General features: G+C 45.5%; 1 protein-coding gene across 2 annotated transcripts in view; it reads left to right on the top strand.

Moving 5' to 3' along the window:
- The window catches only part of efna2a (ephrin-A2a), a 54,450-nt gene that overhangs the window by 448 nt on the left and 37,060 nt on the right, over nucleotides 1-16,942 (top strand). Inside the window, exon 2 of one of the 2 annotated variants that reach the window (XM_053507617.1) lies at nucleotides 66-217. In XM_053507617.1, the coding sequence (XP_053363592.1) occupies nucleotides 99-217 (119 nt within the window). In that variant the 5' untranslated portion in view covers nucleotides 66-98. Of the gene's footprint in view, nucleotides 1-62; nucleotides 218-16,942 lie in introns of both variants that reach the window. The other variant, XM_053507616.1, reaches the window with a different exon arrangement.

The raw sequence follows: 16,942 nt of genomic DNA, 5'->3' as shown, positions 1-16,942 counted from the left end.
TGGGTTCCTGTGATGTTCCTCTGCTATGAAGAAGACTGTTGTTTTTTTGTTTTTTTTTAAAGAAGAAGTGAGCAGAAGATCTTTGGTGTGATTCTCAGATGGAGGTTCAGGTGCTGGTGTTGGTGTTCGCCATGCTGTGTTTGGAGTGTGTGTGCATGGAGGACAGGATCCCCCCCTCGGACAGGCACGCTGTCTACTGGAACAGCTCCAACGCCAGGTCAGAGCATCACACACACACACACACACACACACACATGTGCTTGTTTGGATTACATAAAGAGCAAACGATGCGACAAGTGCACACCCGCCCGCGCGGTAGAGCTGAACGATATGATACGGTATCTCAGGATCATGATTTATTACATCACAATATATTTGAGTTCCTCATCATCGTGTTTCCATAAAAAAAAACCATAAACTTTGTAACAATCATTTGTTTATAAATCTATTCATCATTCAAATCGATTTATTTTATTTGTTTCTAAATGTGAAAGCGTATCATCGTACGTGTTTTCTTATAAAAGCTGCAGCACAGGCATTACACAGCACAGCACACACACACAATAACATGGTATCTTGGTGTGTGTTAGTTCAGGTCGTCATGTCAAAGATTGTCTCAGGGAGCAGGCGGCTGATTGGACGGCGGAAAATCGCTTGTTCGTGTTTTAGGTTATTAGCCGACAGCAAAACGATTAAATTCGATTCAAAAGGATTTTTACCCCAGACATCACAGTGATGCGTATTGCTGATTTAACACACACACACACACACACACACACACACTATAAACACAGTGCTTGTGTATTTAGTTTATACAGGTGTTGTATCTGGACATCAGGACGCTCTGAGTTTTTTAATCAGGAGGATCTGGATCATGAGGTTACATGCAGCTTTGATCATCAGTGTCAAAATTGACGTGTGAAGGGCTTGTTGTTGGTTCTCCAAGGTTCCTGGTGTGGAGGTTTTAGTTCCAGCAGAACCTTCGGACCTGTGAATGAACACTGAGTGTGATGGAAATGTTGAATTCAATCCAGTACAATTTTATTTTATTTGTATAGCGCTTTTAACACCCGTCACTGTCACAAAGCAGTTTTACCCATCAAAAGAGAAGGATGTAAGTGTGTGTGAAATGTGAGAGTGTGTGTGTGTGTGTGAATCAGAATGATCAGATCATCCCTGACGAGCGAGCCGAGGGCGACGGTGCTGAGATTCTGCTTCGACTTTAGATTAGGCGTGTCAGACATGTGGGCTGTGACCCGGGCCCGTTTGGTCTGATACAGGTTCTGATCCGATCCCCCCCAAAGAACAAACATACAGTCTGCAGTTTGTGTTTTACAAATTTTAAAGTTACATTTGAAGATAGTCTCTGTTTTGCCACTAGGGGGCAGAAAACTCAGCTGCTGACAAAACAAGCTATGATTCTGCTATTAGCTACATCCCGATGTGGGCGTGTCCACTGATCGTAGATCAAACACATTAAAGCTTATAATTAAACAAAGACTTTTTTTATCTGAAGTTACTAATATAGAGGTTTTATAGTGATGGAGTGAATACACACCTGAGTGTATGGCTAGAAGTATCTTTCCATTAGATGGTCTGTGTGTGTGTGTGTGTGTGTGTGTGTGTGTGTGTGTGCACGCACTACAGGAGGCTTCAGTTGATGATGGTTCAGTAGGGTGAGTTCAGTCAGGGCTTCTGTTCCGTACGGGTTCTTCTGCTTCAACTCACTCCTCACACACTCCTCACACACTCCTCACACACTCCTCACACACTCCTCACACACTCCTCACACACCGTGTGTTCATGGAGCTGGCTGTGTGAACCTCGCGGTGGCGTCATCATGCTGCAGACACGTTCTGAACACCTGTGTGCTGCAGGGTTAGTAGGTTAAGCGGTCTCACACACCTGAGGAGGTGGCGGTCCAAGTGTGTGTGTGTGTGTGTGTGTGTGTGTGTGTGTACCATGATTATGGTGTGTCTCAGGTGTAGTGAAGTCCCTAATGTCTGTAATTGGACTGTAATCGGACAGTCTGGTCTGATCGGATCAGATTACGTCTGATGATCACTGTATAATCTAAAGGTCGTGACCTTGACCAGGTCGTCTCTGTTTAATAAGCCGAGTCATTCAGTCAGACTCGGTGGTCCGGAACGTTCATCTCTACAGCATCAGGACGCACCTGTGTGACCCGGCCACGCCCGTGAGCCACACCCACTTGCAAATGTCTCTCCAACGACTCACTTTCTGCCGTTTAAATGGTGTTTGTTTATAGAGATTTGTTTGTGGCCGGTGAGACATCTTGTCCTTTTGTAAGGAGCCTCACTCTGTCCTCGCCTGATGGGACGAGCACAATGCCGAGGACGCGTCGCTTTCCATAACGATCGGCTTCACTGAGTCTCTATCGCCCCCAGGGGGAAAATCAAACCCTCCACTGCCACGTCTCCATCCAAATCTCAAACCACACCAGGTTTTACATGGATTGTATGCATGTGTATATATATATGTGTGTGTGTGTGTGTGTGTGTGTGTGTGTGTGAGTTTATCTATAAACACACTCATATTGGTGGAGGGGGGCATTGTAACTGTAACTACCTGTTCATCATGTTTATCGGCGCCACCTGCCGTACAGGTCATACTGGAGGTCTACATCTTATCTTCACCTCTTGTGGTGCATTAAGTTTTGGCACCCCTTCCTAATATTTTGAGCAGGGCAGGTCAAGTACAGTATGACCATATATATGCAATATGATATTACCTCGATTTATTTTTATTTTTTTTAGATTTTGTTATAATTTTAAACAAACTTTGCAAATAATTTGCTTGTACCACACGGGATGCTGTGCTTCCTTATTTTCTATTTCAAATACAGATACATATATATATGTTTATAAATAAAAAGATATTAGTCAAAATTGTATTTCTGGAGTCGGTGTGGTGATACAGGATGCTGTCCCTAGAGAGTGGGGGCGTACAAACTTTAGAACTATATAAATTATATAGTAGCACACACTTCTGTACAGCATCGTTTATATAATAAAGCAGTGAAAACAGACCCACTCACACAACCCTGACTGTAAATGTTTTCTCTTTCTAGGACACGTGTTTTAACGTTTTCTGATTGTCTGACGTCTCTGATGTGTTTGTGTTGACCCCAAACCCACTCCCCCCCCTTGTGTTAATTTGATCCTGGGTCCCACAAGGTTCTCTGTCGTGGATCTGGGCCATTACACGCCACTCTTTTCCTCTCCCGAGGTCCCGCCTTAACGTGTCCCGACAGTCAGGTTCTCTCAGACGTGGCATGGGGTGGGGGCGGAGGTGGTGGTGGAGTTTAAATAAAGCGTAACGGCGTCTCCTCTCAGCGGTGTGTAAAATATTAAAGAGGATCTCCAGCTGGACTGAGTGGCTTTCGATCTGTGCTGAGAGACTCAGAGAGACCGGACGAGTGAATTTCCCCGAGGTTTTATATGTAGACGCACGACCTCGGCTCTGGATGGATTCTCACTTCTTTTTCTTATTTGTTTCTTTTATTTTTCTTTAAATATTCCTTTTAGAAATTATGACTGTAGTGAAATCCTTTCAGGATGAATAATCAGTATTGCGATGACTGGAGCGCGTCTCAGAGCGCAGATCATTCATCAGACCCGCAGTGATAAATTATTCTCTTATATCTTTTCTCATTTAGTTAAAAAAAATTAAAGGGAGAAAAAAATTGGAACTGAAATGACCTGTCTGAACGATTCACAAGAAATAACAGCGTGTATTCAGGATTCGATTTGCGTATTGACGCCGACTCCTAAATCAAAATTTTTAATAAATGTATGATTGCATTAGAGGTGTAAAAATCTAGCAGTTCCTCTATAATCCTACAGGTGGCAGCACCACAGCCCGTGTGGTAGGAGGGAATTAACTGACACGTTTGATTAGAATGATATGAAATGGTGATACTTGAACATGACACTTACTCCTGGTACTTGGGAATCGTGATATCGAATCGAACCGGCGCTCGGGTATCGTAAAACCTCTCGTAAACATGTAGAACGTTTCAGGGTTCTTGGTGTTGGTTCCACGTCGTCTCTCCGACCTGCCTTCCTGGTGTGTCCCGCACAGCACCAGTACTTCATGCATTCTTCAAAAGGAAAGTTCTCTATGGGTTTCTCTGGAGGGTTCCTAAAGAAGAGCTTCTGTTCTGAGAAAAAAAAACCCTGTTGTAAGGTTCTGCGCAGAGAAACAATTAAGGAGCCATGCGAAATTATCAGGTGTTTCCTAACAGACAGGGTTCCAGGTAGAACCTCTTTTGGCCTAGACCCACTATTTAGGCTTCTTAGCCTTCTAAAGTGTTCTATGTAAATCCTTTGGTGATCCCTTTAAGAGAGACACAAAACAAAGATCCCTTTAAGGTTCTAAATTCCTGTAAAAGTCTGAATGTTCTTCTGTTATCAATTTTTTCAAAAAAAAACCATTTTTGGTTCTCAACTGTAAGATCCTACACATTCTTCCAGAGGAACCAAACCATACTCAATATGAGACCAACCTTTTAACACAGATATGGGTTCTCCAAAGGTTCTTTAAGGCTAGAGTGGTTTTATACTGCTAGAACTATGAAACCTTTAATACTTCATAGAACCTTTAAGGTTCTCCCAGAGAGGAAGAGAATTTGACCTTCCTCTAATCTGTATCTCTGACAGGAGAACCCTACTGAGAAGGTTCTTTTGAAGCTGATTAAGGTTCTCGTCTCTCTGTAAAGGTTCTGCACTGGTGTGAGAGAGGAACTCGGTGACTTTGACTCCTCAGTAGGGAAGAAAAACTTTACTTTAATATTTAGATTTGTGTTTGAATTTCCAGCTGTGTTTTTTTTCCCATATGCAAATGAGACATTAGCATAAAACCGGATGGCTGAAGATGCGAGCGAGGTCTCTGCTGCGGGAAAAGACAAACAGGAAGCAGAAAAACAGGTCAGTAAAAACAGAGAGGAATAAAAGCGCTGCGTCTCTGGAGGGGAAAAAAGCTTTCTTCATGCTCTCAGGAGAATAATGAGCGCAGTCACGGATAAAGAACTGAGAGCAGAGGATTCCTCAACTCCACTACTACAGAGAGAGAGGGATGGGGGTGAGAAAGAGAAGGAGAGAGAGAGAGAGACGGGGAGGGGGAAAGAAGGGGTGAGAGAGAGAAAGGGAGGGAGGGAGGGAGGGAGGGAGGGTGAGAGTAACAGCGGGAGAGATATGGAGAGAGATGGGTGTGAGAGCAAGTAAAAGAGGGAGGGACAGAAAGAGAGAGAGAGGGAGAGACAGAGTGAGAGAGAGACAGACAGAGTGAGAGAGGGAGAGAGAGAGAGGGGGAGAGAGAGAGAGAGACAGTGAGGGAGAGGGAGACAGAGAGAGAGACAGTGAGAGAGAGAGAGAGGGAGAGGGAGACAGAGAGAGGGAGAGGGAGACAGAGTGAGGGAGAGAGAGTGAGGGAGAGAGAGTGAGGGAGAGAGAGAGACAGAGTGAGAGAGAGACAGAGAGGGAGAGAGAGAAGAAGAGCTCTGGTAATAAGCTCAAAGCCTGTGAGGATCTTTTGAAGGAGTGGAGCGCAGGATTATATCGGCTCACCCTGTAAGGTTACAAAGCTGAGCGTCTTTTTGTTGTCGTCCCTCTTTTATCGTCCTTCTTCTTCTTCTTCTCTTTTTTTAATCCCTTCTTTAAGAGTGAAGGCCTGGGAGAGCTCCAGGGAGCAGACGCTCTGAGAGCGGAAGGTGAAGTGCTCCTCACTCATAATTAGCCTTTATGTCAGGGCTCTAAAGGGCACGACCGCGCGTCCCGCTCACTCCACCGTACCTCTCTCCCGCGCAGACGTCTGGACTCAGGAGCCATGTGTGTTTCCTCACGTCCAGGAAGTAACGGAAAACCTCCATGGACAGCCGAGATCGATTCTCTATGTTGATATACTTCCTTTTGAAACAGGAAGTGACTTATTGCTGAAATGCTTCTTTGATTTAGGCCACACCCCCAGCTAGTCCTCCTCTATGTAAATAAACTTTATACATACATCGGGGTGCGTAACTTTATTTTCAGTTAGACAAAAAAGTATATATACTGTATATAGCTGGAAGCACCTGGGTGTAATGAAACAGATCACACTGTTGTACACAGTGATGTCATAAGGGACGCTGACCCTCCCTCCAACTGTGACACTGACAGGGGACGCCGTATTATCAGAGACATGAAGACTTTAATATAAATGACATCAGGGTTTAATATTGAACCCAAACTGGAGAAAGTTTGATAGAGATTTCTAAATGTGAGTAAAACTTCCTGTGGATTAGACCCAATCACATGCTGTGTGACAGTTGTTCAGCTCAATCTGTACCGGGTTTTTACATGAGAACATGCAAGTGTGTATGAGCTATGCAGCAAAATTTCCAAGGGCCCTATGGAGGGCGTGTGCCACGCCCAGGCCGAGCCGCACTGACTTCCAAAGCAGATTCCAACCTGTGTGCTGATTCTCATGAGGTTTTAAGCGTCTTAAGAACTTCAAAGTACCTGGATGATTGAAAATAATAATAATAATAACAATAATAATCCTGAGAAGAGTAAGAGGGCCTTCACACACTAGTGCTTGGGCCCTGATAAAGTGCAGAAAGGAAACACACTGATGATCAATAAAATGAAATCTAGAAAACTTCTTTATGTTAAAGAACCGTGTAATGGTGTTGTGTGGAACATCACGGCACAGAAACACCACGGATTCGATTCGAACACCAACTGCTGCACCTCCAACTGTGACAACACAAAGAGCGTGACTCGCGTCACTGCGTCTTTATCCTGTTTTCATCCCCCACTCAGCGGCTTTGGTCCGCCCACTTAAGGGCTTTGGTCCGCCCACTCCGGGGCTTTGGTCCACCCATTTAATGACTTCTTCTGCCCTTCTTTCGACCACTCGGACTTCGTTCACCAAAAGTGAACTTTTGGTTTTGAGGTCAGGTTTTGAACACTTGAAACCGAGGCAGGTTCCGTCTCTCCACTATGTCCACCTAATCAGGGAGTTTGTCTGCCTGGGAGACATTATCCCCATGAGACAAGACTACTTGTGACATTTCCAGTCTTCCTCTGAATAGGGCTTGACCAAGGCTTCCTGAGAGTCGGAACTGTGTTTGTCCAGGTGGAGGCTTCATCCAACCAACTAGGGACCTCTAGGGCCAGACTGTGGCCTTCTTGTTTGATAGAAACATTTAAACGCTAAGGCTAAACCTTTTCCACTAGTCCATGTGTCCTCAGCAGGCGGTTTGTCCCCTGGGCTTCTTCTGCCTGACTAGGGGATGTAGTAAACATCATTCTCCTGCACGATCAGGGGCTTCATCTTCCTTTACAGAAGGCTTCCATCTTCTCACATTTCTTCACCACCAAGTGAGAGAACTTTAAATGAATATGGGACAAAAATAAATAAATAAATAAACATGAGCTGTGTGTGTGTGTGTTTTTTTGTTTTTTTTTTAAAGCTTGAAATACAAACTGCTCCACTAATGATGTACTGTATTTTATAATTGTGGAGTGTGATCATGTTGAAACCCTGCAGGCTGACAGAGGGGGGATGGTGGCGTATCTATTACTCTTCTGATCTACAGGGTGTGAATATTTTTGGGAAGATAAACAGTAAGGATGAGGAGATGAACACCACGCAGTGTTTGTTATTAAGTGTCATGGCTGCCGTTCGTGACTCGGTGGTTTACTTTAACGCTGTAACGAACCTGCGTCCAGGAGTGTCTTCATGCTCTGAGATCTTCCTTTTGAAGAGACAATGATGTTTTAGTTCTCGTACAGGTTCTCCTGTGTACGTGTCTTCCTCCTCTTCCTCCTCTCTGAGAGCATTTTAAATACACTTCCTGTTCCTTTTTTCAGCTTCAATGGATGGAGCTGTAAGTGCGCACACGCGACAGACAGATAGAGAAACAGGGAGACGGACAGATAGAGACAGAGATGGGCTTTAGTATTTTTCCACAAGGTAATATAAGACCATAATTTAAAGGCAAATCAGCTACGTAAAACACACACACTTCTGGTGGTCAGTATCTGTGGTGTGGACGGGGTTTTATTCCCCTCACCCGCATGGTTCTTTACGTCTCTGCACCTTTAGACTCGTCTTCATTAAACCGCCGTCTCAGAGTAAAACTCACACTGATTAGTTATGGATTAAACCTTTCTGAGCCACTTCCTGTGTCCCCCCGGAGCAGCTCCTCACGACTCCCTCACACTCGGCAGGGTGTTTAATCAGTGTTTAATCACGCAAAGGGTTAATACGGTTTATTATAATGATAAAGACTGGAACTTATATGAGTCTTAAACACACACACACACACACACACACACACTGTTTAAAGCAGGAATGTGTTAAAATCTATTGTGTACGGGGGGACATTCCTGGACGGCCGTCAGGGTGTCTATTCAGCTATTAGTGTCCGTTGGTGTCTCCGTAAATGTGTCTCTGTTGGTGTCTCTGTTGGTGTCTCTGTAAATATGTCTCTGTTGGTGTTTCTGTTGGTGTCTCCGTAAATGTGTCTCATTTGACCTACAGCAGGTGTATCGGAGTCGTTTCATCAGCAGGTGATCAGCTGCCCGCCGTCATGTGACACAGTGCTGTTACACTGCATACGACTGACCACTAACTCATGAAAACACTTACACACACACCTGTGCAACTGCCCACTCCTCATCACACTCTGGGGTTTACTCTGTCTGTATGTCTGTAATGTGTGTGTGTGTGTGTGTGTGTGTGTGTGTGTGTGTCCTTCACCTGATACTGAGAGTACATTTGGAGTGTATTTTTAACCTGGGCTTCACAGAGAGCATTTATACTGTGTTTATTACTCTGACTGCAGGCGGAAAACTGCATTTAACAAACACACAGACACACAGACACACACACACACACACACACACCGAAAATGAGAGCCAGTGAGTAAATGGAGATATTTGCTGTTTCAGTGAAACTGCAGCTTTAGGACGTTCACTTTCTGAACAGTGTGAAATTCCATATTCTGTTTTTTACATTTCCTCTGAGATGTGTTTAACATATTACATCACCACAACACACACAGACAGACAGCTCACAGACAGACAGACAGACAGACAGCTCACAGACAGACAGCTCACAGACAGACAGCTCACAGACAGACAGCTCACAGACTGACAGACAGACAGCTCACAGACTGACAGACAGACAGCTCACAGACAGACAGCTCACAGACTGACAGACAGACAGCTCACAGACTGACAGACAGACAGCTCACAGACTGACAGGCAGACAGCTCACAGACAGACATGCAGACAGCTCACAGACAGACAGCTCACAGACAGACATGCAGACAGCTCACAGACAGACAGCTCACAGACTGACATGCAGACAGCTCACAGACATGCAGACAGCTCACAGACTGACAGACAGACAGACAGACAGCTCACAGACATGCAGACAGCTCACAGACTGACAGACTGACAGACAGACAGACAGCTCACAGACATGCAGACAGCTCACAGACTGACAGACAGACAGCTCACAGACTGACAGACAGACTGACATGCAGACAGCTCACAGACTGACAGACAGACAGCTCACAGACTGACAAACAGACAGCTGTCTCACAAAGCCAATATTCACATAGTGTTTATTAATTAAAAGTGCTTTGTGTGTGTGTGTGTGTGTGTGCGTGTGTGTGTGTGTGAACACACAGCATCTATCTCCCTCTGATAGTAAGGTAATAAACACACAGCACGTGTTATTGTAATGGAGCCGTTTATTCCTGCAGGTGTGATTAATTAGGGACGGAATAAACGAGGCGAGGAATTAAATCATTATCTTTAAGAATTCGTTTACTCTGAGACACAGTTCACAGGAGAACTGACCTTCAGGAGGAACTCCCGGGAAACACTGCAAGATTAAACACTGAACAATTTAACACTGAACCATTAACCATAAAGGGTTAAACACTGCATGGTTTATCATCAGATACAGATTAAAATACCTCCGGGCCGAGCGTCCAACCCCCCACCCCCGAGGCCCAGCACCACCACCGAACTGCCCCGCCTGAGCCCCTGAGCGAGACCCTCACCCCCCGCAGGCTGTGACACAGCGCCCCCTGGAGCAGAGGGGGGGTGAGGGTCTCGCTCAGGGGCTCAGGCGGGGCAGTTCGGTGGTGGTGCTGGGCCTCGGGGGTGGGGGGTTGGACGCTCGGCCCGGTGATGAAATGTGACTGGGGTAATTTGCGCTCGGTTTAAACCGGCCACAGTCGATAGTTATTTTCAGGACAAATGGCGGCGGATCGATTTTCGTTAAAGCCGTTATAGACACAAACCTTCATGAGCTCCAGGCGTTTAGTTCCCTCACGGCTCGTTACGGAGGAGCTCGGGGGACTCATCCATCAGCATCAGTGTGTCCTGATTCACCTGCTGTCTCCTAAATCTCACGCAGAACAGCGAGCGTGAGTGTGTGAGCGTGTGTGTGTGTGTGAGCGGGGGAAAGTCTTAAAAAGTGTTTTAAACGTCCTCTAAAACATTTAGAGCTGTTTGAGAGACACATTAAGCCGAGACGTGGCCTGAATCCCCCTGAGGCGCACTGAGGGCCTCGTACTGCACCTGACAACACCACACACACACACACACACACACACACACACACACACACACACACACACCTCATCTCATCAGTCACACACACACTCCTGTTGAAGTGAAGTTACTTTACTTTAGTCTAAAGTTATTTATTCGATTATAATCTAAATACAGCAGCAGTAGACCGCGGCAGACCCGCTAGTCACCACTAGGGGGCGTCACCCCACGGCTGCGTCCCGTCTCTACTAATGTTATTCACTTTATAGAGTAATAACTGCATCAGTCAGCATCCAGATAGATCTTTACTAGAATCTGCTGAAGACACAGTTTTCCTTCGTCACCTGTCCAACAGTGAGACAGGACACACTGCTGTTAGAGGAGAGTCCAGTGTCCAGTGTGTAAAGACTCTCATTTAATCATTAACACTAACAGAACAAACCAAGTGTCTATTGACCTTCAGGAAAAAAAAATAAAAATCAGCAGCTCAGCCAGCTTTCGTAAAAACACAACAAATAAATAAACTCAGATCACCAACAGCACGGCCTCGGGTGTGAGATCGCTTTTACACAGCGCTCCACAAACACGCTTATTATCACCAGATTACGACTGATAATCCTAACTAACTCATTACCAGGAGGTGAGAGTGGTGTTAAACCCTTAGTGTTACTCTGTAGGGGAGGAGAATAAACCATGGAGGTGGTGGAGGTGCTCCTGAGAAACTCACCAGGTTTCCTGTAGATTTACACTCATTACACTTTAGAATATCAGCTCTGTTAACTTCAGGGTTCTGGGGTCGAATCCCAAAAAGTGTTAAATGGAGAACTAGTGCACTATGTAGGGTGTACAATCCCTTGTACAAACCCTTTGGGACTCCGGCTTGTGTTAGACGCGGGTTAGCTTTGTAGCCCTGCGTGAATATTATGCGTAAACAAAAGGACACGATTCAGAAGGACTTAGAAGTGATTAGTGCAGAGACGGCGTGTTGTTTAAGACGACTGTACTGTACTGTACTGTACTTATGATGATATACTGTATGTGTAAGTCCTAGAGCACACGCGCACACGCACACACACGCACACGCACACACGTTACAGGACACAGTTTCATGCTTATTTAGCGTTAGCTGTTAGCACAGCGGTGCTGCTGAGAGACTACAGGCGGTGTTCACACTTGCAGGTGATGAGTGTAATGTGGGCGTGGCCATGTCCACATGGCTTTATTTTTGTAGTTCTGATGATAACCAACACTTATAACGCTGTCCCATTTAAACACACGGTTCCTCCTCACGTCTCCATCCAGAAGAAGGAAAAGTTTACATGCTTCACTTCCTCCATGTTTGCACGACCGCCTGCAGGTAAGATCTCGTGTAAACTCACATTTAGGTTAAAGGTTAGCGTTAGCATTAGCGCAGTTCTGCGTCCGCACCGGCTCTTTAAACCATGAGAACTGAAGCAGACGAGAGAAAAGGCGAGCTTCTTCTCTTTTACACGCTGAGAAGAGATTTGGTGAGCGTCCATGAACAGCGGGGAACTGAGAAACGGAAACAAAAAAGCCTGATCCCACCTCTCTCTCACACACACACACACACACACACACACACAGAGCTTCCTCCGAGCTCCTCCAACACCAATTACACGAGCGGGAGCCGAGTATCAGCGGGGTTTTTGTTCAGCAGAATTTTGGCGGCTGGTCTTTTTCTCGGCAGCCGAACTCCACGACCTCTCGCTTATCAAACACTCATCACACACTCTCCCCCACTCCTCCACCTCATCACACACTCCCTTACTCAACACTCCATCTTGCTGTACGGCTGTGTGAGGAATCGGGGATTAAACCCCACACAGCGATGCGACTTGAAGCTCCCAGAGTTGAGGGGACTCGTTTCAGTTCCCCGCACCCCTAAATCAAGTAAATGTTCCATTTCTATAGAAAATGAAAGTGGTAAAATGTTGCTGTTCCTCTGTAATCCTACAGGTGGCAGCACAGCATCCTGTGTGAGAGGAGCAAATTATTTGTCGTAAATTTGATTGGTTTATTTTTTTAATAAAATCTTGATCCTCACACGATCACAATACAGATCGAATCGACCGCGATGTCCGGTGATAATATCGAACCGGCTCTTCCCTGTACGTAGTACGTTTTACTCATCGCCTGGTTGTCATGACGATGCTTTACGTCCGTCAAGGATGACGCGCCACTTACCTAGCGTAGTAGGCCACATGGATGCTCTCCCTCACGTAGCGATAAACATGTCATGCTATCTCTCTCTCTCTCGCTCTTTGTAGTTCCTTGAGGTTCGTTATATGTTCAGATCGCTGTCACTTCCTGTTGTCTGTTTCGTAACCGTGACAACACACACTCAGATGATGTCACCAAGTATCGCAACTTCTCTCTGTCATTACAGCAGCTTAAAACTTTTATTCCATCATCACTCTCTCTCTCTCTCTCTCTCTCTCTCTCTCTCTTTCTCTTTCTACCTCGGTCCCCCTCCGTCTCTCTCTCTCTCTCCCTCTGTCTCTCCTTGCCGTCTTTCTCCCGTCTCTTTCTGTCTCTCTCTCTGTCTCTCCCCTGTCCTCCCCCCATCTCTTTCACTCTCTCTCTCTCTCTCTCTGTCTCTGTGGCAAGTGTGCGATCACTGTCAGGAACCTGAGACCAGGTTAAACACTATAAACCCCAGGGTGTTAATCTGTAGCTGGCGGCCGTGTGATCTCACATCCTGAGAGGTGTTTAGTCTGCACCATGACATGGTGAAAGCGCAGGGTTCCACTGTCTCCATGGCAACGTCCCAAAAATAAAACCGCCTGAGATTTATCCCTGGTGTTTACTGTACAGAGGGTAAGCGGTACGAGGTGGCCTCAGTGTGATCGGCATCCAGATCCAGAGTGTGTGTGTGTGTGTGTGTGTGTGTGTGTGTGTGAATCAACATGTATACAAACACTGTGGTGTTTACTGTAAAAACACACTACCCCACACAGCACAAACACCACACATGTACAAGCTGTACTAAACACCTACACACAACACTAATGGTGTTTGTTACACACGTGTGTTTAGACTGATCACCACGGTTCAAATTTAGTATCAGGTATTACAAACACTACACACACTTATTTTAAACACAATAAACTTCTACTAAACACCGCACACACTCACCCTAAACACCAGACACTCATGTTAAACACCACTATATGGTCGAGTGGCCAGATGGAAAGCCACTCCTCAGTAAAGGCACATGGCAGCCCGTCTGGAGTTTGCCAAAAGGCACCTGAAGGACTCTCAGACCAGGAGAAACAAAATTCTGATGAGACCCTCTGGCTGCTCTACCATATAGGCCTGATTGGTGGATTGCTGCAGAGATGGTTGTCCTTCTGGAAGGTTCTCCTCTCTCTACAGAGGACCTCTGGAGCTCTGACAGAGTGACCATCGGGTTCTTGGTCACCTCCCTAACTAAGGCCCTTCTCCCCCGATCGCTCAGTTTAGATGGCCGGCCAGCTCTAGGAAGAGTCCTGGTGGTTTAGAACTTCTTCCACTTATGGATGATGGAGGCCACTGTGCTCATTGGGACCTTCAAAGCAGCAGAGATTCTTCTGTAACCTTCCCCAGATCTGTGCCTGGAGACAATCCTCTCTCGGAGGTCTACAGACAATTTCTTTGACTTCATGCTGGGTTTGTGCTCTGACATGAACATTAACTGTAGGACCTTATATAGACAGGTGTGTGTCTCTCCAAGTCATGTCCAATCAACGGAATTTACCACAAGTGGACTCCAGTTAACCTGCAGAAACATCTCAAGGATGATCAGGGGGAACAGGATGATCAGGGGAAACAGGATGCGTCTGAGCTCAATTTTGAGCTTCATGGAAAAGGGTGTAAATACTTATGGACATGTGCTTTCTCAAATTTTTTTTTTTTTATAAATTTGCAAATATCTCAAGTAAACTTTTTCATGTTGTTATTATGGGATGTTGTGTGTAGAATTCTGAGGAAAAAACTAATTGAATCCATTTTAGAATAAGGCTGTGACATAACAAACTGTGGAGAAAGTGATGCGCTGTGAATACTTTCTGGATGGACTGTAAGCTTATTATGTTTAAAGGAAGTGTGTGTATGGTGTTCAAAAAACCCTTATAGTAAACACCATACAGCATTGTTTTCTATATTCACTTATTCAGACACAAATTTTATTTAACACCGCACATATCAAATACTGTGCATTATTTAAAAATTATTTACACATGTGCATTTCTTTTAGGACTCCAGTCCTAAGCGAGTCCAGGTTCATCTCGGATGCAGGTTCGTCTCAGGTTGCTGGTGTTTGTCTCGGATGCAGGTGTTCGTCTCGGATGCAGGTGTTCGTCTCGGATGCAGGTGTTTGTCTCTGGTTGCTGGTGTTTGTCTCGGATGCAGGTGTTCATCTCTGGTTGCTGGTGTTTGTCTCGCGGTGCAGGTGTTCGTCTCGGGGTGCAGGTGTTCGTCTCGGGGTGCAGGTGTTTGTTGTCTCATGCACATCCTGCAGCAGGGGTTTCATTTGAAGTTCTGTCTTTTTATCCCATTACTGTATCAGAGTAACGATTTCACATTTCCTCACTGCACAACTCTACAGCTGTTCAGTATATTAGCTTTCAGGAAGGTGTGTGTGTGTGTGTGTGTGTGTGTGTGTGTGTGTGTGTGTGTGTGTGTGATCCATCATCCCGTTCGGCCTCATCAGGTTCCTCCTCCTGTGTTTATTGATGCTGACTGGAGAAGCTGGTCACGCTGCGCTGTGTGTTAGACGCTGAGGATCTGCAGGAGCACCGGGCCGCGCCTCGCATCTCCAATGACCTCCTGATCGAAGCCACTCTGCGTTTCTCGTCCTTCAGCAGGAACGTTCTCCTGATGCGTGATGAGATGTTCGACATTTGGTTCTTTAATTTAGCACAGGTTCTTTAATTTAGCACGAGGCTAAGGCTAATGTTGCTAACGAGAACGTCCAGTCTTCTATAAACAGGAACATTAAGGTTATGTGTTAAAGATGTCAGATAGTCTCAGGGGGCGTGGCCTCTGCAGAACTGAACTGAGGAAACCAACTGAAACATGTGATTATAGTCATGTGACTGATGAGCGGTGTGGTCCTGCGCCTCCCCGGTACCCTCCCTCTGAGATGTGGCTCATGATCTTCAGAGGCGGTCCCCCTGGGGGGCGGTCATTGGGACGCCCCGCCCTTCCGAACCAAACGGCGCCAGCGGTGCCTAAGACATGAAGGAGCGAGGAAGGGTCTCCACCTCACCAGCAGGGGGAGCAGTGCACAGAGTGTGTCCTGAGACAGTGTGTTTCCTGAGTGTCACACACACACACACACACTCACTGCCTTCATTAATTTTAAATCAAGATTACTTTGTTCAGTTTAAATGTGAATAAAATCAAAAATAAACACTGTTAGTAAAATGTCAGTTCATTTCTTTATGTAATACTAAGATGTGTGTGTGTGTGTGTGTGTGTGTGTATGTGTGTGTGCGTGCCGATATGAGCCTCGCTGTCAGCACTCGGTGTTGAAGGATGAGTCTACTCAGTGTTTTTTCATCTTCTTGTGGAGGGACACGTCTTGTCTCTAAAATAAAATAAAAAATAAATAAATAGATAGATGACTTTGATGGAGTGAATAAAGTAAATAAATAAATAAATAACACAGTTTGTACATAAACACTATGGCGGCGATGATTACAGCGACAGGACGAGCTGCGACTGAGTGTGTTTATGATAATATAATATTTTATATTAATAAATACCGAGTAATCTGATTGGATGAGAGATAATAACGAGTGCTGATGATAGACAGTAACAGCACTGTGATGTGTAACTATACGTATCACTCAGCGTCCCCGGTGTTCTACAGTGGTTAATTAACTAACGGTCGCTCGCCTTCCCCACCAGTCGCGGAACGATATGTGTGGGCGGAGCAAAATAACTGGTAAAATAAATAAATCTGTTGATAATAAACGGTGTTTGTGGAACTGCTGTATAAAAGTGATATTACACTCGAGGCCGTGCTGTTGTACAGGATATCATCACTCGACTGCACATGCTGATATTCAGTACAACAGCACGATCTGGAGTGTGACACTGATTGAAGACTACAGTAGGCTGAGCTATCTGAGTGTGGACAGACTGAAGGACAGTGTGGTAGCTGATAATCAGGTGTTTATTCGGTGTTTATTCCGGACTGTTATTTCTGTCGGAGCTCGGCTGCTCGGGGCCGCTGGTCTCTACTGATGATTAATGATCGGGTGTAGAGAGTCAGCTCAGAGACAGACATACCTCAGGACCTGGAGGAGTGTTAACCTCACACACACACACACACACACACACACACACACACAGACTGT

Source organism: Clarias gariepinus, chromosome 11 (assembly GCF_024256425.1).
Source record: "Clarias gariepinus isolate MV-2021 ecotype Netherlands chromosome 11, CGAR_prim_01v2, whole genome shotgun sequence".
Lineage (NCBI taxonomy): Eukaryota > Metazoa > Chordata > Actinopteri > Siluriformes > Clariidae > Clarias > Clarias gariepinus.
Note: the sequence above shows the minus strand (reverse complement) of the source record. Positions and strands in the feature narration are given on the sequence as shown.